This window comes from Anoplopoma fimbria, chromosome 15 (assembly GCF_027596085.1).
Source record: "Anoplopoma fimbria isolate UVic2021 breed Golden Eagle Sablefish chromosome 15, Afim_UVic_2022, whole genome shotgun sequence".
NCBI lineage: Eukaryota > Metazoa > Chordata > Actinopteri > Perciformes > Anoplopomatidae > Anoplopoma > Anoplopoma fimbria.
Window position 1 is genome coordinate 274692 of NC_072463.1, and position 23227 is coordinate 297918.

The 23227-nt window shown below is 44.0% G+C and overlaps 2 protein-coding genes across 3 annotated transcripts in view; both read left to right on the plus strand.

Moving 5' to 3' along the window:
* The window catches only part of cfl2 (cofilin 2 (muscle)), a 6649-nt gene extending 3729 nt beyond the window's left edge, over positions 1 to 2920 (plus strand). The window contains exons 2-4 of the mRNA XM_054613831.1: positions 809 to 1116; positions 1451 to 1527; positions 1994 to 2920. Coding sequence (XP_054469806.1) covers positions 809 to 1116; positions 1451 to 1527; positions 1994 to 2106 — 498 coding nt within the window. The 3' untranslated portion in view covers positions 2107 to 2920. The remainder of the gene's footprint in view (positions 1 to 808; positions 1117 to 1450; positions 1528 to 1993) is intronic.
* Positions 2921 to 8139: 5219 nt separating this feature from the next.
* Positions 8140 to 15519, plus strand: snx6 (sorting nexin 6). 2 transcript variants are annotated; one of them, XM_054613423.1, is made up of 14 exons: positions 8140 to 8195; positions 8349 to 8399; positions 9509 to 9613; positions 9753 to 9863; positions 10280 to 10401; positions 10596 to 10719; positions 11229 to 11324; positions 11410 to 11515; positions 11610 to 11685; positions 11769 to 11808; positions 11912 to 11998; positions 12404 to 12563; positions 12996 to 13081; positions 13245 to 15519. In XM_054613423.1, exons 1-14 carry the CDS (start codon positions 8190 to 8192, stop codon positions 13296 to 13298), a joined length of 1224 nt encoding a protein of 407 aa, XP_054469398.1. In that variant the 5' UTR covers positions 8140 to 8189; the 3' UTR covers positions 13299 to 15519. The 2 variants fall into 2 exon arrangements, with proteins under 2 accessions (XP_054469398.1, XP_054469399.1); XM_054613424.1 differs by having other exon boundaries at positions 8152 to 8195; positions 8352 to 8399.
* The last annotated feature ends 7708 nt before the right edge of the window (positions 15520 to 23227 follow it).

The window sequence follows — 23227 nt, forward strand, 5'->3', positions numbered from 1 at the left end:
TATAATCAATAATAAAACGTATCATTTATTAGTTGATCAATACTCTGAACCTGTAAAGACACTACAACTGTCAGATAAATGAAGTACAGTAAAAGTACAATTTATGTATAGTTTCTGTAAATATAAAAAATATAATAATACTGGTAAAAATACAATACTGGTAAAAAATATAATAATACTGGTAAAAATTATAATAAGACTTAAAATATATGACAATACTGGTAAAAAAATATAATGATACTGTTAAAAAATATAAGACTTAAAAAATATAACAATACTGGTAAAAAATATAATAATACTGGTAAAAACTGTAATAATACTGTAAAATAATATAATATAAAAAAATAATAATTTGAGAGCAGCTGTTGGCTGAGAGAGACGTCATGTGACTTTGTTTACATTTACTCTCACTGTCAGGTGACTCACCTGAGTGTTTACATACAATGACTCTTTAAAGCAAGAAACAACTACAAGGCCATAGAGAGCTCATAGCTTCTAGCTAGCTAGATAGCTGCTAGCTGCTCTTAGCTATCTAGCTTGTCTCCCACAGACAGACATGTTGGTTTAATTCTGTCCAGATGAATAATATGATATAAAACTCTGTCTCGTGTCCTTTTGAACCAGCAGGTCCACCGATGTACTTCATGTAGTAAATAGTACTTCCTCTGAGCGGAGACACTAGAAGTATTTAAATGTGTAAACCAGAGCAGCTGCTGAAGTCCCACTAACCTCTTATTAGAGCTGGACCTGAAGAACTAATGAGGTGTCACATGTCCTCCTGTCAACCAATCACACGTGTCCTCTGCAGGCGTCAGGTGTGACAGTGAACGATGAGGTCATCAGGGTGTTCAACGACATGAAGGTGAGGAAGTCTTCGACCCAGGACGAGGTGAAGAAGAGGAAGAAGGCCGTGCTGTTCTGCCTCAGCGAGGACAAGAAGAAGATCATCGTGGAGGAGGGGAAGCAGATCCTAGTGGGAGACATCGGCGAGACGGTGGAAGACCCCTACGCCTGCTTCGTTAAGCTCCTCCCCCCCAACGACTGCCGATACGGTCTGTACGACGCCACCTACGAGACCAAGGAGTCCAAGAAGGAGGACCTGGTCTTCATCTTCTGGTACAGTACCCGTCAGAGACCCAATCACAGTCTGATTTTGTCTTTGATCCCTTATCGATCTGAGTCTGTTCTGATCTGTAGTCCCAGAGGAGGTACCAGGACCAGGTCTTTAGTCCTGCAGACTTTTAGTTCTTTAGTTATTTAGTCCTGCAGACCTTTAGTTCTTTAGTTATTTAGTTATTTAGTCCTGTAGACCTTTAGTTCTTTAGTCTCCTTTATCACTAGTCCTCATTCCAAACATCAGGTCTGACCTTCTTGATCACTAGTCCTTATTCGGGTCCCTGTAAACCACATGGTGGATCCTGGTTGTGACTGTAGGTCTGCTGTGTTTCAGGGCTCCAGACAACGCTCCGCTGAAGAGCAAGATGATCTACGCCAGCTCTAAAGATGCCATCAAGAAGAAGTTTACAGGTGAGTCAGGTGTGAGGTCATGTGATGTCCTATGTGTCCTTTCCTAACCACTTCTCCTAGATGGGAAACATCATGAGGTCAGGGTCAGGTGTGATGGGTGGAGCTCAGGTGTGATGGGTGGAGCTTAGTTGTGATGGGTGGAGCTTAGATGTGATGGGTGGAGGTGTGATGGGTGGAGCTTAGTTGTGATTAGGTGTGATGGGTGGAGCTTAGTTGTGATTAGGTGTGATGGGTGGCGCTTAAGTGTAATGGGTGGAGCTCAGGTGTGACGGGTGGAGCTTAGTTGTGATGCTCAGGTGTGATGGGTGGAGCTTAGTTGTGATGCTCAGGTGTGATGGGTGGAGCTTAGTTGTGATGCTCAGGTGTGATGGGTGGAGCTTAGTTGTGATGCTCAGGTGTGATGGGTGGAGCTCAGGTGTGTGTGTTCTCTGTGTGCCCCTCGCTGACCTCAGATGTGTCTCCTCAGGTATCAAACACGAGTGGCAGGTGAACGGGCTGGACGACATCCAGGACCGCGCCACGCTGGCGGAGAAGCTGGGTGGGAACGTGGTGGTGTCTCTGGAGGGCAAGCCGCTGTGATGTCACGGCAGCGAGCAGAGCGGAGCCAAGCCAACCGCTGTGCCATCCGGACTGAAGCCCCGCCCCCACCCGAACACCGCCGCTTCACGCAGCAGCTCGCTCTGTCCGCATGGTGTCCTGAAGGAGTTAGCTCTTTAGGCCTCTTTGTTTTCTTCTTGTTTTTGTTCGTATTGCTTTTTTCCAACATGAAGGAGATCTCATTAACATAATGATATGCAAGCCCCTCCCAGTTTGTTGCCACATGACTTCTGTCAGCTGGCAGACACAGAAATGACTCACTACCAAACCCCAGGACGGTCGTCTCTCGCTCTCAGAGTTTTGCCAAAAAGTCCATGTGAAGGAAGCAGCCACATGTGTCGGAGGCGAGCGCCGCGCCGCAAAGCTCCGCCTCCTGCAGCACACGGGTCATGACGCTTTTGACATATGACTTTATTTATTATTGTAAAGTGTTGTTTCCTCTCCAGTATGTTCACACTCGTTACTATGCATTCAGGAGAAGAGGAGGGGGATTAGAACCCAGCACTTTCTGTTGACACACTACAGCTTCTCGTCACCGTGGTAACGCCTGTTTACCTCGTCACCGTTGGACCCGCCCTCATTCTAGCTGTTTGGTCGTCGCCTTACTTTCAGTTTGAATGTAAACGTCACACCAGTGAGTTAGAGTGCACTTTTATTTTGTAAAGAAACACTACAGGAAGCAGATTTGACCCCAGCAGTGAGAGACAACAACAACACGACGACATCTGGAGCCTTAAAGTGGAACGTTGTTTCTGAGATCACATGAAGCCACTTTGCAATAAAAGCCTGTGGCAGATCTGAAGTCTCCCGCCTCGTCTCTGCTTCAGCCAATCACAGAGCGGTTCACCTGAGATCCTCATGAACAGGTGTGAGACCAGTTCTACGTTCCACCTGTGGATCACCTTTCACCTGCACTGACCAGTCAGGTTTAAACGACCCCCTTTAAACGAGTGAAAAGGTTGTGAACACTGAGAACCTCAGAACAGTAACTATGTTTAGTACTTCAGTAGAACCAGCATGACTCCAGTTTACACAGTAGAACCTTGATAGAGCCAGGCTTAGTAGAAGAGATGTGAGATTTGAAGTATGAACTCAGTAGAACCCCATTAGAACCACTATAATCACAGTAGAACCCCGTTACCTCAGTAGAACTGCATTAGAACTACTAGGATTTTAGAAGAATACCCCATTAGAAACACAATTATCCTTGTAGAACCCCATTAGAACCACTGTTATCACACCAGAACCCCATTAGCACTATTATAATCCCAGTAGAACCCCATTTGAACCACTGTAACTTCAGTAGAACCCCTGTAATCCCATTAAAAACACCATAATCTCAGTAGAACCCTCTTAGAACCGTTGTGGTCTTTACTTAAACCCAATCAGAATCGGTATAAACTCCAGTAGAACCATAAACACCCAGCAGGACTTTGAACTGTTGAACTCCAGGTGAAATATTACAAACTCAATTACCTGTAGGAACCCGATATAACCAGAATGAATTTAGTAGAACCCTTTTGGAACCAATAAGATTCCAGTGGACCCCATCAGAACCAGTATGGCTCCATCAGAAGAGAACGAGTCAAAATCAACTTGTTCTTTAGAACGAGACGTTCTACCAGGTTTTCATTATGAGTGTGAGCAGTGACTTTAGGTTCCTGTGATGGAGACAGGAACACCTGAGTTATAAAAGATCTGCTTCTTTACAGTGAAGTTTGACTCCCAGGATGCATTTCACTGACAAACAGCCAATCACAGGGCTCCTCAATACCACAGACTGACCTGATTCTGGATCAGTTTAGAAAGAATTCAGTAACTGAGGCGACTTCTCCATAGCAACATGGAGTTGAGGCTCATGGGTATTGTAGTATTTAGAGTCAGACACAAAGTTAGACAAACAGGTGAAACAGGTGTTCCTATACGATGACATCATAATAAACAGGTGAACAGGTGTTCCTGTATGATGACATCATAATGAACAGGTGTTCCTGTATGATGACATCATAATAAACAGGTGAACAGGTGTTCCTGTATGATGACATCATAATAAACAGGTGAACAGGTGTTCCTGTACGATGACATCATCATAAACAGGTGTTCCTGTACGATGACATCATCATAAACAGATGTTCCTGTACGATGACATCATCATAAACAGGTGAACAGGTGTTCCTGATCCCAGTGACATAACAGACCAGTTCAGGAGGTCCAGTGGTTTCCAACTTCAAACAATATGTCAATGTTGCAACGAGAGAGAACAAGATCCTGGACCTCTTTTATGTGAATGTAAAGGCCCCCCCGCCCCGACCATAACCTCATACAACTTGTGGCCACCTACAAGCCACTGGCTATGCAACAGGCGGCCAGCACAAGGACTGAGAAGGTTTGGTCGGAGGACGCCGAGGAGACCCTCCAGGAGTGTTTTCAGGTCACAAACTGGGAACTGTTCCAGGAGGACTACGGGGAGGACATCGAGGGCCTCTCTCGTTGCATCACAGACTACATCCACTTCTGTGAGGACACCATTGTGCCAACAAAGAAGGTCCGCTGCTACCACAACAACAAGCCGTGGATCAGCAAAGAGTTGAAGGGCCTTCTCAACAGGAAGAAGAGGGCCTTCATGGCTAAGGACAGAGGGGAACTTCGGGCTGTTCAGAAGGAGCTGAAGAGAAAGCTGAGAGAGGCTAAGAACAGCTACAGGGAGAAGATTGAGGCTAAGATGGGACAGAACAACACTAAAGAGATGTGGAATGGGATGAAAATGATGACAGGCTGCAGTCTGCCTTCATCTGGAGTACAGGGTGACCTAGCACTCGCATCGGAGCTCAACCTATTCTTCAATAGGTTCGACACTACCCCCACCCCGGTGTGCTCCGATAGTGAGGCTAGGTCTCCACCTAATACCTCTTCCCCCATTCACACCTCTGCTGGAATCTCTGCAGACTGTTAGGACCAGAGGATGCCCCCCCCTCACCCACTAGCCCTCTTCAGACCAACATCTCCACATCAGTGGACCAGGACAGCCCATCACTCCCCCCATCCCCCCCTACAACTGTTCACCCACGGCCAGGAGCTCACAGCTTCCTTCAAACCCCCTCACCACCCAGCCCCACCTTCACCACCATCCAGGTACAGCATCAGCTCTCCAGGCTTCACATGAGCAAAGCCAGTGGACCTGATGACATCAGCCCTAGGTTACTGAAAGTGTGTGCTGGACAGCTGGCAGCTCCTCTCAGGCACCTCTTCAATCTCTCCCTGAGGTTGAAGAAGGTGCCCACAATCTGGAAGACGTCCTGCATCGTCCCGGTGCCGAAGAAGAGTCGTCCCAGCGGTCTTAACGACTACAGACCTGTGGCCCTGACATCACACGTCATGAAGACCCTGGAGAGACTGGTTCTGCTGCACCTGAGGACCCAGCTTACAGCTTTCCTGGACCCACTACAGTTCGCCTATCTGCCACACATCGGGGTGGAGGACTCCATCATCTACCTGACACACAAGGCCCTCTCCCACCTGGAGAAGCTGGGAAGCACCGTGAGAGTCATGTTCTTTGACTTCTCCAGTGCTTTCAACACCATCCAGCCCTCCCTACTGAGAGAGAAGCTGCTGGAGATGAACCTTCCTGGATCACAGACTACCTCACAGGCCGGCCACAGTACGTCAGGGTGGATGGCTGTGTCTCTGAGTCTGTGATCAGCAACACCGGCGCACCCCAAGGAACTGTACTGGCACCGTTCCTCTTCACTCTCTACACCTCGGACTTCCGCTTCAACTCTGGTTCCTGCCACCTCCAGAAGTTTTCCGATGACTCCTCCATTGTTGGATGTATCACCAGGGACAACGAGGAGGAGTACAGAGGACTGATTGAGAGCTTCATCACATGGTGCAGCAACAACCACCTGAAGCTCAACATCAGCAAGACCAAGGAGCTTGTGGTGGACTACCAGAGGAACAGAAGCCCCCCTGTCCCTGTTTTCATTCAGGGAGGGGAAGTGGAGAGGGTTGAGTCCTACAAGTACCTTGGGGTGCAGATCAACAATAAACTGGACTGGACACACAACACTGCCCTCTACAGGAAAGGACAGAGCAGGCTGTTCTTCCTGAGGAGGCTGAGGTCCTTCAATGTGTGCAATAAACTGCTCAAGGCATTCTACCAGTCTGTGGTAGCCAGCGTCCTCTTCTTCTACCAGTCTGTGGTAACCAGTGCCCTCTTCTTCTACCAGTCTGTGGTAGCCAGCGCCCTCTTCTTCTACCAGTCTGTGGTAGCCAGCGTCCTCTTCTTCTACCAGTCTGTGGTAGCCAGCGTCCCTCTTCTTCTACCAGTCTGTGGTAGCCAGCGTCCTCTTCTTCTACCAGTCTGTGGTAGCCAGCGCCCTCTTCTTCTACCAGTCTGTGGTAACCAGTGCCCTCTTCTTCTACCAGTCTGTGGTAACCAGTGCCCTCTTCTTCTACCAGTCTGTGGTAACCAGTGCCCTCTTCTTCTTCTACCAGTCTGTGGTAACCAGCGCCCTCTTCTTCTTCTACCAGTCTGTGGTAGCCAGCGCCCTCTTCTTCTTCTACCAGTCTGTGGTAGCCAGCGCCCTCTTCTTCTACCAGTCTGTGGTAGCCAGCGCCCTCTTCTTCTCTTCTTCTACCAGTCTGTGGTAGCCAGCGCCCTCTTCTTCGCTGTGGTGTGCTGGGGTGGTGGCATCAGGACTGGAGATGCCAACAAGCTCAACAAGCTGGTGAGGAGAGCCAGCTCTGTGGTGGTCTGGAGCTGGACAGTCTGGAGTCAGTGGGTGAGAGGAGGATGAAGGCCAAACTCGGAGCCATCCTGGACAATCCCTCTCACCCTCTCCATGAGGAACTGTGGCAGCTGGGCAGCTCTTTCAGCCATCGGCTGATTCTACCAAAGAGCAGGACGGAGCTTCAGACGCTCATTTGTGCCCACTGCCATCAGACTGTACAACAACAGCAGAGACCACAGTCTGTCATCATGCCGACCAGCCCCCCCCATGTGGATATACTGTACATTTGTATTTGTATTTGTATAATATGTTGTATTTATTATCTGTTTCTATGTAGTTGAGCTGCTGCAACACCCGAATTTCCCCCATGGGGATCAATAAAGGAATATAACAATAATAATGACAACAAACTGAAGAAAATAAAAGAAATCCAAATAAAATATAATATATCAAAGTTACAAAATTAAACTAATTATTGAAAAGAATGAAATAATGTAAATAAAATGAAACAATAGAAGTTCAAACAGTAAACAAATAAAGTGAAATCTAATGTCTTAATCATCTGCATGAATAGATAATAGATAGATAATAGATAACAGATAGATAATAGATAACAGATAGATAATAGATAACAAATAGATAACAGATAGACAACAGATAGATAACAGATAGATAACAGATATATAATAGATAATAGATAGATAACAGATAGATAATAGATATATAATAGATAATAGATATATAATAGATAATAGATATATAACAGATAGATAATAGATATATAATAGATAATAGATAGATAATAGATATATAGATAGATAATAGATATATAACAGATAGATAATAGATATATAATAGATAATAGATAGATAATAGATATATAATAGATATATAATAGATATATAATAGATATATAATAGATATATAATAGATAATAATAGATAATAGATATATAATAGATATATAATAGATATATAATAATATATAATAGATATATAATAATATATATATAGATATATAATAATATATAATAGATATATATAATATATATAATAATATATATAATAATATATATATATAATAATATATAATAGATATATATATAATATATAATAGATAATAGATATATAATATATAATATAATAATATATAATAGATATATAATAATATATATAATAATATATAATATATATATAATAGATATATAATAATATATAATATATAATAATATATAATAGATAACAGACAACAGAGGAGAGCGTGAGAGTTAAAGCAGTAGCAGTGACGTCACGAGGCAGACGTCACTGCACTTCCTGTCTCCACCCGTTAGCAGCCATGATGGTGAGTTCAGTCCTCCGTCCTCCTCTCTCTCTCCTCTCCCTCCTGTCCTCTCCTCTCCTCTGTCCTCTCCTCTGTCCTCCTCTAACCGTCTCCGGTCCCCGTCATGAGTCCCGTCATGAGTGTCGGTGAACTAACGCGTGTCTCTCTCCGCAGCAGGAAGGGCTGGACGACGGACCCGACTTCCTCTCCGAGGAGGACCGGGGAGTGAGTGCTGCCTGTCTGTCTGTCTGTCTGTCTGCCTGTCTGTCTGTCTGCCTGTCTGTCTGTCTGCCTGCGCGAAGCTAAACAAGCTAGTTAGCCTTAGCTCCATGCTAGTTAGCTCCATGCTAGTTAGCTCCATGCTAGTTAGCTCCATGCTAGTTAGCTCCATGCTAACGGCTCCAGGCTCTCTGTCGAGGGTCCGCACAGGGACCGGCTACAGGCCGTTAGCTTCCAGGCTAACGAGCTAACAGGTCACATGACACTCTGCTCTGAGCTGATTGGACAATCCTTCATTCAGTTCATCAGGTGAAGCCTCATGACCAGAACAGAGGGAGCCGGTCCTGGTCCTGAGTGGACCCGGTCCTGGTCCTGAGTGGACCCGGTCCTGACCCCTGGTCCTCCTGGTCCTGAGTGGACCCGGTCCTGAGTGGAGCCGGTCCTGGTCCTGAGTGGACCCGGTCCTGGTCCTGAGTGGAGCCGGTCCTGGTTTCTGTTCTATGTTCTATCATTGATCCGTTATGAGTCTGATGGGGAAACACCGGGTTACCTTCTAAAGACCTGTCCAGTCAGGCTGTTTCACTCTAGGAGAACTACAAACATGGCTGTCAATGAGCTCGTTAGCCAGCTAATAATCAGCTGCTGTCCTGAGTAGAGTTTAGAAACCACAAGAAGACCAGCATTAATACAATAATCTGGATTATAGACAATATTTCATGTTCGCCCCAGATTAACAACAGACTTCATAACTAACGTGTTTGAGATCCAGTTAAATGATGAGTGTGACTCATATACGATCAATGACGCCTGTGTGTCTGATCCATCAGCTCTAGTTTTATCCCTCATGAATATTCAAACAAACCTTCAAAATAAGATACCTCTCAGTTTCCATGTTGTAGTTTTCTCTCTTTAACTCAGATCTGTGATGTGAGTCCTTGATCAATAACTTCAGATCGGTGGATGACTCGGTAGATATTATCAACGTTATTTTCAATCATCACTTCCTGCTGAACTTTTATTTGTGCAGTCAGTTCAGGGGGTTGAGGTTATGTAAACCAGCCCGTCAGAGGGTGGGGTGCATTATGGGATATGTGGTCTCTGTCTTCCCTCTACAGCCGCGGGCCGTGAACGTGGATCTGCAGACGGACGCCACGCTGCAGGTGGACATCTCTGACGCTCTGAGCGAGAGGGACAAGGTCAAGTTCACCGTCCACACCAAGGTGAGACAGTGTGTGTGTTTCTGTCCGTTTACACGTCCTAGTGGGGACATTGGGTCCTAGTGGGGACACGTAGGTCCTAGTTGATATTGGATGTGACAACCGGACTGATCAGCTGATGAGTCACTTCCTGTCTCCACAGAGCACGCTCCCCAACTTTAAGCAGAACGAGTTCTCGGTGGTCCGCCAGCACGAAGAGTTCATCTGGCTGCACGACTCGTTCGTCGAGAACGAGGAGTACGCAGGATACATCGTAAGAAACACACACACACACACACACACACACACTGTTAACTGGTCAGCTGGTCGTGTTGTCATATTAATTGATGATGTTGTTGTGATTGTTGTTTTTGATTGTTGTTTTGATTGTTGATGTTGTTGTTTGATTGTTGATGTTTTGATTGTTGTTGTTGTTTTGATTGATGTTGTTGTTGTTGTTTTGATTGTTGGTAATGTTGTTGTGATGTTTTGATTGTTGATGTTGTTGTTTTGATTGTTGTTTTGATTGTTGATGTTGTTGTTGTTTTGATTGTTGATCTTGTTGTTTTGATTGTTGATCTTGTTGTTGTTTTGATTGTTGATGATGTTGTTTTGATTGTTGATGTTGTTTTGATTGTTGATGATGTTGTTGTGATTGTTGTTGTGATTATTGTTGTTGTGGTGGTGTAGATCCCCCCGGCCCCCCCCAGACCAGACTTTGATGCATCCAGAGAGAAGCTGCAGAAGCTGGGGGAGGGAGAAGGATCCATGACCAAGGAGGAGTTCACCAAGATGAAGCAGGAGCTGGAGGCGTGAGTCACTAACACACAACCTCCCTGCTCCTAAACTATCTGTTGATCTACCTATTGATCTACACACCTAGCTACCTATTGATCTACACACCTAGCTACCTATTGATCTACACACCTAGCTACCTATTGATCTACACACCTTGCTAGGTGGTAGCTGGTGGTGAAGCTGACAGCGTTCCGCTCCGTGTTTTTAGAGAGTACCTGGCCATCTTTAAGAAGACCGTGGCCATGCACGAGGTCTTCCTGTGTCGCGTGGCGGCTCATCCGGTCCTCAGGAAAGACCTCAACTTCCACGTCTTCCTGGAGTACAACCAGGATGTGAGTCACCTGACACGAAACTACACACCTCCAGTCACCTGACACGAAACTACACACAACTCCAGTCACCTGACACGAAACTACACACCTCCAGTCACCTGACACGAAACTACACACACCTCCAGTCTCCTGACGGTAAACTACACACACCTCCAGTCACCTGACGGTAAACTACACACACCTCCAGTCACCTGACGGTAAACTACACACACCTCCAGTCTCCTGACGGTAAACTACACACACCTCCAGTCACCTGACGGTAAACGACATATAACATATTCGTCTGAGATGATGTCAGAAATATGAAACAGGAGATCAATGAAAGAGGGTCTAAGTAGGAGCCTTGAGGAACTCCACAGGGGAAATGATCAATTGTAACAATCTAAAAAAGAAGAAATATATGTTGTGTATCTGCTCTTTGTGCAGTTCATGACGTTGTTGTTGTTGTTGTTGTTGTTGTTGTTGTTGTTGTTGTTGTTGTGTGACCTCTGACCTCTCCTCTCTGACAGCTGAGTGTACGAGGGAAGAACAAGAAGGAGAAGCTGGAGGATTTCTTTAAGAACGTGGTGAAGTCTGCCGACGGCGTCCTGGTGGCCGGAGTCAAGGTGACGGTTCAGAGTCCGGAGCTTCTACCTGAGGTCCATCGGTTCACGGCCGTCACATTTGACTTCCTGTTTATCTGTTTTTCAGGACGTGGATGACTTCTTTGAGCATGAGAAGACGTTTCTGTTAGAATATCACAACAGAGTGAAAGACGCCTCGGCCAAATCTGACCGAATGATCCGCTCACACAAAAGTAAGACAGAAGCTCATTTAGGAACAGAGGGCAGGCGGATGGGAGACACTGCCCAGGTGCATTATGGGACTAACGGTCATGTATTTATGTTCAGACGCTGCAGATGACATCAACAGAATCGCCTCGTGTCTCTACTCGTTAGGAACGCAGGACTCCACAGACCTCTGCAAGTACGAACAGACATCTGCTGCTCTCTTTGGTTTCATTATTCCTCTTCCTCCTGCTCATCCACTTCCTGTTTCTTCTGTTTCAGGTTCTTCCTGAAAGTGTCGGAGCTGTTTGAGAAAACAAGGGTGTGTTTGTTGTCAGATCACAAGTACCCCGTGTGAACATCCAGTGTTTATAAAGTCCAAAGCACACATCAGCCTTGTTCAGGTTTCTGTCGTTGTTTTACAGAAGATTGAAGCTCGAGTTGCAGCAGATGAAGACCTGAAGCTGGCTGACCTGCTGAAGTATTACCTGAGGGAGTCGCAGGCCGCCAAGGTCAGACCTCCTCCACCCTCATGTTCACCCAATGCATGCTGGGTAGATCTCTGTCCGACCTGAACTTGACTTGACGGTTAGCCTCCCGGTTAGCCTGACGGTTAGCCTCACGGTTAGCCTGACGGTTAGCCTGACGGTTAGCTTGACGGTTAGCCTGACGGTTAGCCTCACGGTTAGCTTGACGGTTAGCCTCACGGTTAGCCTGACAGTTAGCCTCACGGTTAGCCTGACAGTTAGCCTCACAGTTAGCCTCACGGTTAGCCTGACAGTTAGCCTGACGGTTAGCCTCACGGTTAGCCTGACAGAATTTGCTTTAGTCTGGCTTATTTATATTTTTCATATAAAGCTGGGCCCCAGATCTAACCGCTGTTTGTCACTTCCCCCTGCTGCTCGTCCACTTTCCAGGACTTGCTGTACCGGAGGAGCCGGTCTCTGGTGGACTATGAAAACGCAAACAAGGCTCTTGACAAAGCTCGAGCCAAAAACAAAGACGTCCTGCAGGCCGAGACCAGCCAGCAGCTCTGCTGCCGAAAGTTTGAGAAGATCTCCGAGTCCGCCAAGCAAGGTCAGTCCAGACCACTTTGTGTCCCTGTGAGGGACCGGTTTACTTTAGACCGCTACAACAAAAAACACCACAAGGTTGTGAGTTAGATTCCAGACAGGAGAGCTGAAACCTCCTCACACCAATATGATGGTTTATCTTCTCTATCTCCTGATCCCTGGTACTTGTACTCCTGATCCCTGGTACTTGTACTCCTGATCTGTGGTACTTGTACTCCTGATCCCTGGTACTTGTACTCCTGATCCCTGGTACTTGTACTCCTGATCACTGGTACTTGTACTCCTGATCCCTGGTACTTGTACTCCTGATCACTGGTACTTGTACTCCTGATCCCTGGTACTTGTACTCCTGATCACTGGTACTTGTACTCCTGATCACTGGTACTTGTACTCCTGATCTTGGTGTAGTATCTAACAGATTCTGTTCTGGTTTCAGAGCTCATAGACTTCAAGACGAGACGAGTGTCAGCTTTCAGGAAGAACCTGGTGGAGCTGGCAGAGCTGGAGCTCAAACACGCCAAGGTAACAAACCACATCACCTGTGTGGTTTTTATTGGATCAACCAGAAGTATCAGATTATAAATTCACTGCAGGATGGATGATGAGTTAATGATTCATTTATGTCCCTCTGTTCACCTGTCCCTCTGTACACCTGCGTCTCTGACTCCGCCCCTCTCACCTGCAGGGGAACCTCCAGCTGCTGCAGAGTTGTATCGGTGTCCTGAAAGGTAACACTTAACTGTGCGACCCCGCCCCCCACCGCCAGGACACGCCCATTTTATACAGCCCCGCCCACATCAACTGGACACCCACTGTGGGCGGAGCCTGTGCAGACGAATGATACTGAGAACTGTGGACCAGAGAGAGAACAGACAGGAAGTCTGTCTTCATCACTAACCCGACACCGTCCTCCTCTCCTCTCCTTCATCCTCTCCGTCTCTCTCCAGCATCACCTGTACCGGTTCTACTGGTCCAGTATCACACCTGTAGCACCTGTACCGGTTCTACTGGTCCAGGCTCAGACTTGAAGAACCTGTACTGGTTCTACTGGTCCAGCACGACTAGTGTGATCAGTCTCTTTCTCTCCTGAGTGACCCTCATAAAATACTTTAATATTACAGAACAGACTAAACAAATGTTTTATGTTTTATCCAAATTAAACAAATCCCTCCCAGTTCTACTAGGGTGATACTGGTCCCAGTCTAACAGTTCTGACTGACACGACCACCTGAAAAACAGTTTACATGTTAAAAAAAAAGTTAATTCAGTTTTTAGTTGAACAACATCTCTGACCTTTGACCTGAAGGGTTCCACAGATCCCTAATATCAGATCAATACCAAACGGATCAATATCAATCAATGATCTGAGGCATCGTTTACATTCAAACTAAGGGGTTTGTCGTCCTACCAGACTAACCTTTGAAGTTCTTCACCGTCTTACTCTGACTGTTGGTCTTAGATTGGACCTGACCCCTGACCCCTGACCCCTCTAGCCTACGATATAAACACAGTAACAACACTCGGGGGTTCTTAGAATCCTCAGAAGACCGACCTGTCCTTATCTCACGACTTATCATATAATATCTCTTAATAAGTACTCATCTCATAAGGACTCATTATCTCATAATAAGGACTCATTATCTCATAATAAGGACTCATTATCTCATAATAAGTACTCATCTCATAAGGACTCATTATCTCATAATAAGGACTCATTATCTCATAATAAGTACTCATCTCATAAGGACTCATTATCTCATAATAAGGACTCATTATCTCATAATAAGTACTCATTATCTCATAATAAGGACTCATTATCTCATAATAAGGACTCATCTCATAATAAGTACTCATTATCTCATAATAAGGACTCATTATCTCATAATAAGTACTCATTATCTCATAATAAGGACTCATTATCTCATAATAAGTACTCATCTCATAATAAGTACTCATTATCTCATAATAAGTACTCATTATCTCATAATAAGGACTCATCTCATAATAAGTACTCATTATCTCATAATAAGGACTCATCTCATAATAAGTACTCATTATCTCATAATAAGGACTCATTATCTCATAATAAGTACTCATTATCTCATAATAAGGACTCATTATCTCATAATAAGGACTCATTATCTCATAATAAGTACTCATTATCTCATAATAAGGACTTATCTCTTATGTGCAAACTGTTTTCTGGTCATCAAACATCTTTTTTCTGTGTATTCAATGAGCTCCAGTAAAATGAAGTATGTCATGTTGATTTGCAGACATTGAGACTTAAAGTTGGAGATCATATTCAGTCGATTGTTGAGGTTTATTAGATTTCATAATCAACTCAGTTTAGTTTTTCAGGTGGTCAGCGTGTCACTGTGTCATCATCCTCCTCTCCTGTTGTCTGTGTGTGTGTGTGTGTGTGTGTGTGTGTGTCCGGGCTGGTTTTATTGTGTCGGTGAACTTCCTGTGCTGCTGCTGTGTGACGGCGGTTCGAGACCAGCTGTCGGTTCCCGTTCTTATTAAAGCGTAATGTCACTAAATATAGAAGCCTTGTATATGTTTGTATTAGTTAACTAATGAACGTTAATCATCTTCATCTTCTTCTTCATCACTAATGTAGCTCGTCTTTTCTTTGAATCAGCTGTTTGTTGCCATGGAGACCAGTCTGTTTGCCTTAACGTCGATCAGTCGCTCCGCTTGATTCGTTGTAACGTTCAGAACTGTTTTCTTATTTTTAAAGTCACACTATACAAATGTTTTTTCACTCTTATGTGACCAAAGCTTACTTTTCTGATTCAAGATGGAGACGAGAAGAAAAAAGAGAAATAAAGTAAAAAAGCTGATTTAAGAGATTCACAACATTTGGTTGTTTAATGTTCAGCGGGTCTGTAATCCTCCTGGTCATATGAGACTGAATAAAACTCTATGGACACTTTTCTTACAATGCTCTGTGTCGACACTTTACTGGGAGGAGGAGCCGTCTGATTGGACGGGAGGCTTGGAGGGGCGGGGCAGAAATCTCTGCTGTCATTGGCTGAAGGTTTACCAACACGTGAACTTCATGAACATCTTCTAAAGTCTGTTTCTGACTTCCTGAGAGTCAGAAGTACCAGGATGTTGCACTGCATCGTCTCATTCTGCAGTATGAAGACAACACACTTATCTTATTCTGACCCACAATCCTTTGCAGCAGCAGATGAGCAGGAGGGTCAAAGGTCAAGGTGCCATGTTGTGAGGAAGTAGTTTGTCCCAGTTGAAAACATCCAACATGAAACAGTAAAGTAAAAACAAAACGTATAAGAGATTTACCCACAATGCATAGTGTAATGAGTGTAAACAGGTTACCAGGGGAGCACCGGAGCATGAAAAAGGTCAACAAAGGTTCAGTAATTATTAAATCTACAGAGAAACGTTAGCGTTGAACACACATATTCAATTTTTCAATTCAATTCAGTTTATTTTGTAGAGTTTAGAATTACAAATTTGCCTCAAAGGGCTTTACAATCTGTACACATCCTCTGTCCTTAGACCCTCACCTCCTCTGTCCTTAGACCCTCACATCCTCTGTCCTTAGACCCTCACATCCTCTGTCCTTAGACCCTCACATCCTCTGTCCTTACACCCTCACCTCCTCTGTCCTTAGACCCTCACATCCTCTGTCCTTAGACCCTCACCTCCTCTGTCCTTAGACCCTCACATCCTCTGTCCTTAGACCCTCACATCCTCTGTCCTTAGACCCTCACATCCTCTGTCCTTAGACCCTCACATCCTCTGTCCTTAGACCCTCACATCCTCTGTCCTTAGACCCTCACATCCTCTGTCCTTACACCCTCACATCCTCTGTCCTTAGACCCTCACATCCTCTGTCCTTAGACCCTCACATCCTCTGTCCTTAGACCCTCACATCCTCTGTCCTTAGACCCTCACATCCTCTGTCCTTAGACCCTCACATCCTCTGTCCTTACATCCTCTGTCCTTACACCCTCACATCCTCTGTCCTAGACCCTCACATCCTCTGTCCTTAGACCCTCACATCCTCTGTCCTTAGACACATCCTCCTCTGTCCTTAGACCCTCACATCCTCTGTCCTTAGACCCTCACATCCTCTGTCCTTAGACCCTCACATCCTCTGTCCTTAGACCCTCACATCCTCTGTCCTTACACCCTCACATCCTCTGTCCTTCCTCTGTCACATCGGCACAGGAAAAACTCCCCTAAAAACCCCTTAACAGGGAGAAAAAAGGAAGAAACCTCTGGGAGAACGACAGAGGAGGGATCCTTCTCCCAGGATGGACAGAAGTCAATAGATGTCATGTGACCAGAATGAACAGCATAACAGTTCTTAGATACAACACATTCAATGTATATGACATAAATGATTCATATAATAAGACGACTTATAATAACAGCAGCAATTATTATAGTAGAATTATAGTTATGAAAATAGGGATAGTAATGTGACTAATAATAATAATGGAAGTAGCAGTGGGTGTCAGTCGGCTCACAGCAGGAGGCACGACTACGGTCCAGGTACCACAACGATTCATGGAAACCTGCAGAGCGAGAAAGCAAAAGGGCTTCAGGGTGGAAGTAAAGCTAAAATGCTTAATGGTACAGGTAATAGTAATAGTAATGTGACTAGTAATAATAATGGTGGTAGCAGTCGGTGTCAGCAGGGCCGTAGCAGGATGCACGACCACGGTCCAGGTACAGCCACGATTTATAGAAACCTGCGAAGCGAGAAAGCACAAAGACTCCAGGGAAGAAGCAAAATCAGTAATGTGCATGAATAGGAGATTAATACATAAAGAAGGAGGGAGAGAAGAGGAGAGATATTTCAGTTTTTCTTTTTTAATAAATTTGCAAAATTTCTATCATTTCTGTTTTTTTCTGTCAAGATGGGTTGCTGAGTGTACATTAATGCGAAAAACATCTCATTGATCAGGTTATACATCTCATCATTGATCAGGTTATACATCTCATCATTGATCAGGTTATACATCTCATCATTGATCAGGTTATACATCTCATCATTGATCAGGTTATACATCTCATCATTGATCAGGTTAGGGAGAGGGCCAGAGAATACTACGGAGTCCGACATCGTCTTTGCGTGAACTATGAACACACCGATTCCACGTTAACTTTAGTGACCTCCGAGCGACGTTAATCGGCGTCATTACCGCCGACGTGAATAACAATCTACTGTGTTTACGTTTAGCCTGAGCCAGCAGTTTCACATGGGACTCTACGTCGCCCGCTCTGGCCCCGGTTAACTATGGCCCTGTCTTCACTAACGTTGTTTACATATATGTATGTTTATGTATATATATATGTATATATATGTATATATATATATGTATATATATGTATATATAGATCACTAGAGCTGGTTTCTCAGCGGTTGGTGGTGACCCGTGTGCTTCCACACAGAGCGATGCTTCCTCCGGACAGTCACCAGCCTCCCGCCTGCTCGGGGGTTACAGGGGGACGGCTAGCAAGAGAGAGATATATATGTATATATATATATGTATATATATGTATATATAGATCACTAGGAGAGGAGAGGAGAGAGGAGGAGAGGAGAGGAGAGGAGAGGAGGAGAGGAGAGGGAGAGGAGGAGGAGAGAGGAGGGAGAGGAGGGAGAGGAGAGGAGAGGAGAGGAGAGGAGGAGAGGAGAGGGAGGAGAGGAGGGAGGGGAGGGAGAGGGAGGAGAGGAGGAGAGGAGAGGGAGAGGAGGAGAGGAGGAGAGGAGAGAGGAGAGGGAGAGGAGGGAGGAGAGGGAGAGGAGGAGGAGAGGAGAGGAGGAGAGGAGAGGAGGAGGGAGGGAGAGGAGAGAGAGGAGAGGAGGAGAGGGAGAGGAGAGAGGAGAGGAGAGAGGAGAGGAGAGAGGGAGAGGAGAGGAGGAGAGAGGAGGGAGGGAGAGGAGAGAGAGGAGGAGAGGAGAGGAGAGGAGGAGGGAGGGAGAGAGGAGAGGAGAGAGGAGAGGAGGGAGAGGAGAGGAGGAGAGGAGGAGAGGAGGGAGGGAGAGGGAGGGAGAGGAGAGAGGAGAGAGGAGAGAGAGGAGGAGGAGGAGGAGAGGAGGAGGAGGAGGGAGGAGAGAGGAGGAGGAGATCCCTGCGTTACAGAGGGTGTAACAGTGTCTTCAGTGTCACAGTAACGTCACTTCCTCTCCTCGTCCACTGGGTGTCAGTCACAGAGAATCAAACCCTTTACAGGCCGAAATAAAGACACTGATACAAGTCAAGGGCCAGAGGGTTCAACGTTTACTGAAAACTTATTGAAAGAACCTTAGTGCACATATTGAACCTGGAACTAACAAGGCCTATAGAGTATTGCCTATAAAACAACATTAATTATGAAATTAAAATTATAAATAGTACATAAATAAATAAAAATAAAAGTAATAGAATCAGTTTCATTAATTGCTTATGGCTCTACCTGCAGTTTTTCCAGAGTAATTTCAAGTGAAAACATTTTCTACAGGCAAACAACAGCCAAACATAATTTACTTCAAAGAAAAATCAAATGTCCTGTAGTAGCAAGAGAAAAAAAATGAAACTACATTAAAAACTGAAAATGCGTCAAAGCACCGTTTGCTGCTCTGTGATGCTCACTGGTCTGAGCCAGACACTTGGTGTCTCATCTTGGATACAAGTTCATCAATGTCTGGTCAGGCTCTGAGTGAGGACATCCTCAGGACTGAGTGAAGGTGCTCCTCAGTAAGACGAGTCCTGTGTGAACTTCTGTTTATCTTCATCAGAGAGAACAGTTGTTCACAGTATGTGCTGAGCAGCCTGGCAGCTGGGCCATTGTGTCGGGATGAAACGTGGACACTCTGCAGCCCACAGACTCATGTTTTGCCTTCAGTGTGTCACTACATTGGAGCTCAATCAGCTCCATTTGGAGGTTTGATGGTGTGTTTTCCACGTCAGCTGCAAATGGATTACTGAGCAGTTCAAACCTGCTTTTTTGGGCTTCAAAATCGGCAAATCGCCGTGAAGTCAGCACCAAGTATGCCGAGTTTTTCAGCAAACTGTGATGTTGGGAAGGCAGCGACCTGGTTATATACTGTACTATACTGGTTATTACTGTACTATACTGGTTATATACTGTACTATACTGGTTATTACTGTACTATACTGGTTATATACTGTACTATACTGGTTATTACTGTACTATACTGGTTATATACTGTACTATACTGGTTATATACTGTACTATACTGGTTATATACTGTACTATACTGGTTATATACTGTACTATACTGGTTATTACTGTACTATACTGGTTATATACTGTACTATACTGGTTATTACTACTATACTGGTTACTGTATATACTGGTTATTACTGTACTATACTGGTTATTACTGTACTATACTGGTTATATACTGTACTATACTGGTTATTACTGTACTATACTGGTTATATACTGTACTATACTGGTTATTACTGTACTATACTGGTTATATACTGTACTATACTGGTTATTACTGTACTATACTGGTTATATACTGTACTATACTGGTTATTACTGTACTATACTGGTTATTACTGTACTATACTGGTTATTACTGTACTATACTGGTTATTACTGTACTATACTGGTTATATACTGTACTATACTGGTTATTACTGTACTATACTGGTTATATACTGTACTATACTGGTTATTACTGTACTATACTGGTTATATACTGTACTATACTGGTTATATACTGTACTATACTGGTTATTACTGTACTATACTGGTTATTACTGTACTATACTGGTTATTACTGTACTATACTGGTTATATACTGTACTATACTGGTTATTACTGTACTATACTGGTTATTACTGTACTATACTGGTTATTACTGTACTATACTGGTTATTACTGTACTATACTGTATTACTATACTGGTTATATACTGTACTATACTGGTTATATACTGTACTATACTGGTTATTACTGTACTATACTGGTTATTACTGTACTATACTGGTTATTACTGTACTATACTGGTTATTACTGTACTATACTGGTTATTACTGTACTATACTGGTTATTACTGTACTATACTGGTTATATACTGTACTATACTGGTTATTACTGGTTATTACTACTGTACTATACTGGTTATTACTGTACTATACTGGTTATTACTGTACTATACTGGTTATATACTGTACTATACTGGTTATTACTGTACTATACTGGTTATTACTGTACTATACTGGTTATATACTGTACTATACTGGTTATATACTGTACTATACTGGTTATTACTGTACTATACTGGTTATATACTGTACTATACTGGTTATATACTGTACTATACTGGTTATTACTGTACTATACTGGTTATTACTGTATATACTGGTTATGGTTATACTGTACTATACTGGTTATTACTGTACTATACTGGTTATATACTGTACTATACTGGTTATTACTACTGTACTACTATACTGGTTATTACTGTACTATACTGGTTATTACTGTACTATACTGGTTATTACTGTACTATACTGGTTATTACTGTACTATACTGGTTATTACTGTACTATACTGGTTATTACTGTACTATACTGTTGCAGCTTTAAAGGTGCTAAAAACAAGCGCACCTTAGTGGTGACGTCATGTCACACACAGACAATCGTGAATGAATTGATTAGTGGGGGGTAAGGTTATAGGACCTTGTAAATAGTTTGATGGTTGATTGTTGATGATATGCGACCCAGTGTCATGATGTAAAGAGAGAATAAACGACAACTAAAGAGAGATCCAGTTTCTGTCATTCCTGATCCAATTGTCCTGGAACAGTTGGTGCCGAAACCCGGGACATCTAGATGAAGGAAGAAGAGGACGAAAAGTCCATTGGTTTGCAAGACAAACAAGAAGACAGAAAAAAGGAACAATGGCTGAAATCGACCGTAGAAAGAAAAAAAGATCCTCAATCCGCACCGCTGTAACCAGACTGATTAAAGAAAGACCAGATCCTGATGCATTGGAAGAGTTGCTGGAGCAATTGATATTGAAAGAAGATTATTTGACTAAAATGGATTTGGATGTGGAAGAACAAACAGCGACAGAAGATATAGAAGATGAGGTTTCAAGAGCCTTGGAATACAAAGATCACATATCACTGAGGAAGACGAGGACCAGGAGAGTCTGTTGAATCTAACCCCATGGTAATAACGTGAAGCTGCCTAAACTGGTGATAGAAACATATTGTGGAGACATCAGCCAGTGGCAGTACTTTTGGGGACAGTTTGACACGGCAGTGAACAGTAATCATAACTTAACAAAAACGGATAAATTCAGTTATCTGAGATCATATCTCACTGGTTACCATTAACTGATTCAAATGATGGAAACGCTACTCAGCTGCTGCAGAAAGGATTTGGTAATTAATGCTCATATGACCAAATTGTTGAATCTTAATCCTGTAAAAAATGTCAGTGCCATAAAATCGCTCAGATATTTGTATGATAATTGTGAAATCCAAATTCGTAGTCTGTCTTCGATGAGTCGTCTCTGACACGTAGCTTACTGTGCCCCATTCTGATGAAGCTCATCCCCAAGAGATAACATTAGACTTCAGCAAACAAGTTGAAGAGGAGGATGTCTGGAAAGAGGAAGAACTGATGAGCTTCATTCAGAAAGAAGTGGACAGCCGGGAGCCACGGCCAACATGTCTAAAAGTAAAGAACGTGAAAAATAACCACCAGTCTAAACACTGCCATGAAATGTCTGTGCCTGAGAAAAAAGAAAAGTTAAAAAATCAAGGAAGATGCTTTGTGTGTTTTGGAACGAGACATGTTGCCAAGGATCGTCGCACTAAAGGTACGTCATCACCAAGCTGTGTGCTCCTCTGATGGGCGTGAACCTGCAGATGCCGTGATGTCCATGTCTCCATGAATCACAGCGAGAACCAGTTCTCCTTCAGACCGACTGTCTGTCTGCTGGAGGAGGGAGGCACGAAGCTTTGTGCGTGAAGACATCTCCAGAGTATGAAGAGACTCTAAAGTTACACACGTTCTAGTGTCCCACAAAATATCACCTGTAATAAAGTAAAATTAACACTGAGCAACATCAGAAATGGCCAAAGTGTACAGAAGTGTTGGAAATCCCCAGAGTGTGCTCTTCATTATGAGAGCAGCTGGCTGACACTGCAGTGACGGAATGGAGACGCAGGAGCTTGAGTCCTCATCGGTGGCGATCACTACTGGACATTGTGACAGGAACATTGTGACAGGAACATTGTGACAGGAACATTGTGACAGGAACATTGTGACAGGAACATTGTGACAGGAACATTGTGACAGGAACATTGTGACAGGAACATTGTGACAGGAACATTGTGACAGGAACATTGTGACAGAACATTGTGACAGGAACATTGGAACATTGTGATTGGACAGGAACATTACAGGAACATTGTGACAGGAACAGGAACATTGTGATCAGGAACATTGTGACAGAAATTGTGACAGAACATTGGATGGTTAACAGAACCTATCATGATGTGACAACTGAAACAGAACCTACAGATGTCGGAACTCTGAGTGTTGGACTGGATGAGAAAATAAATCACACACTGTGCTCCTTCTGGGAAATCGAATCCATCGGGATAATGAATGAAAAAGAATCACTGAAAAGTAATGAGGAGGCATT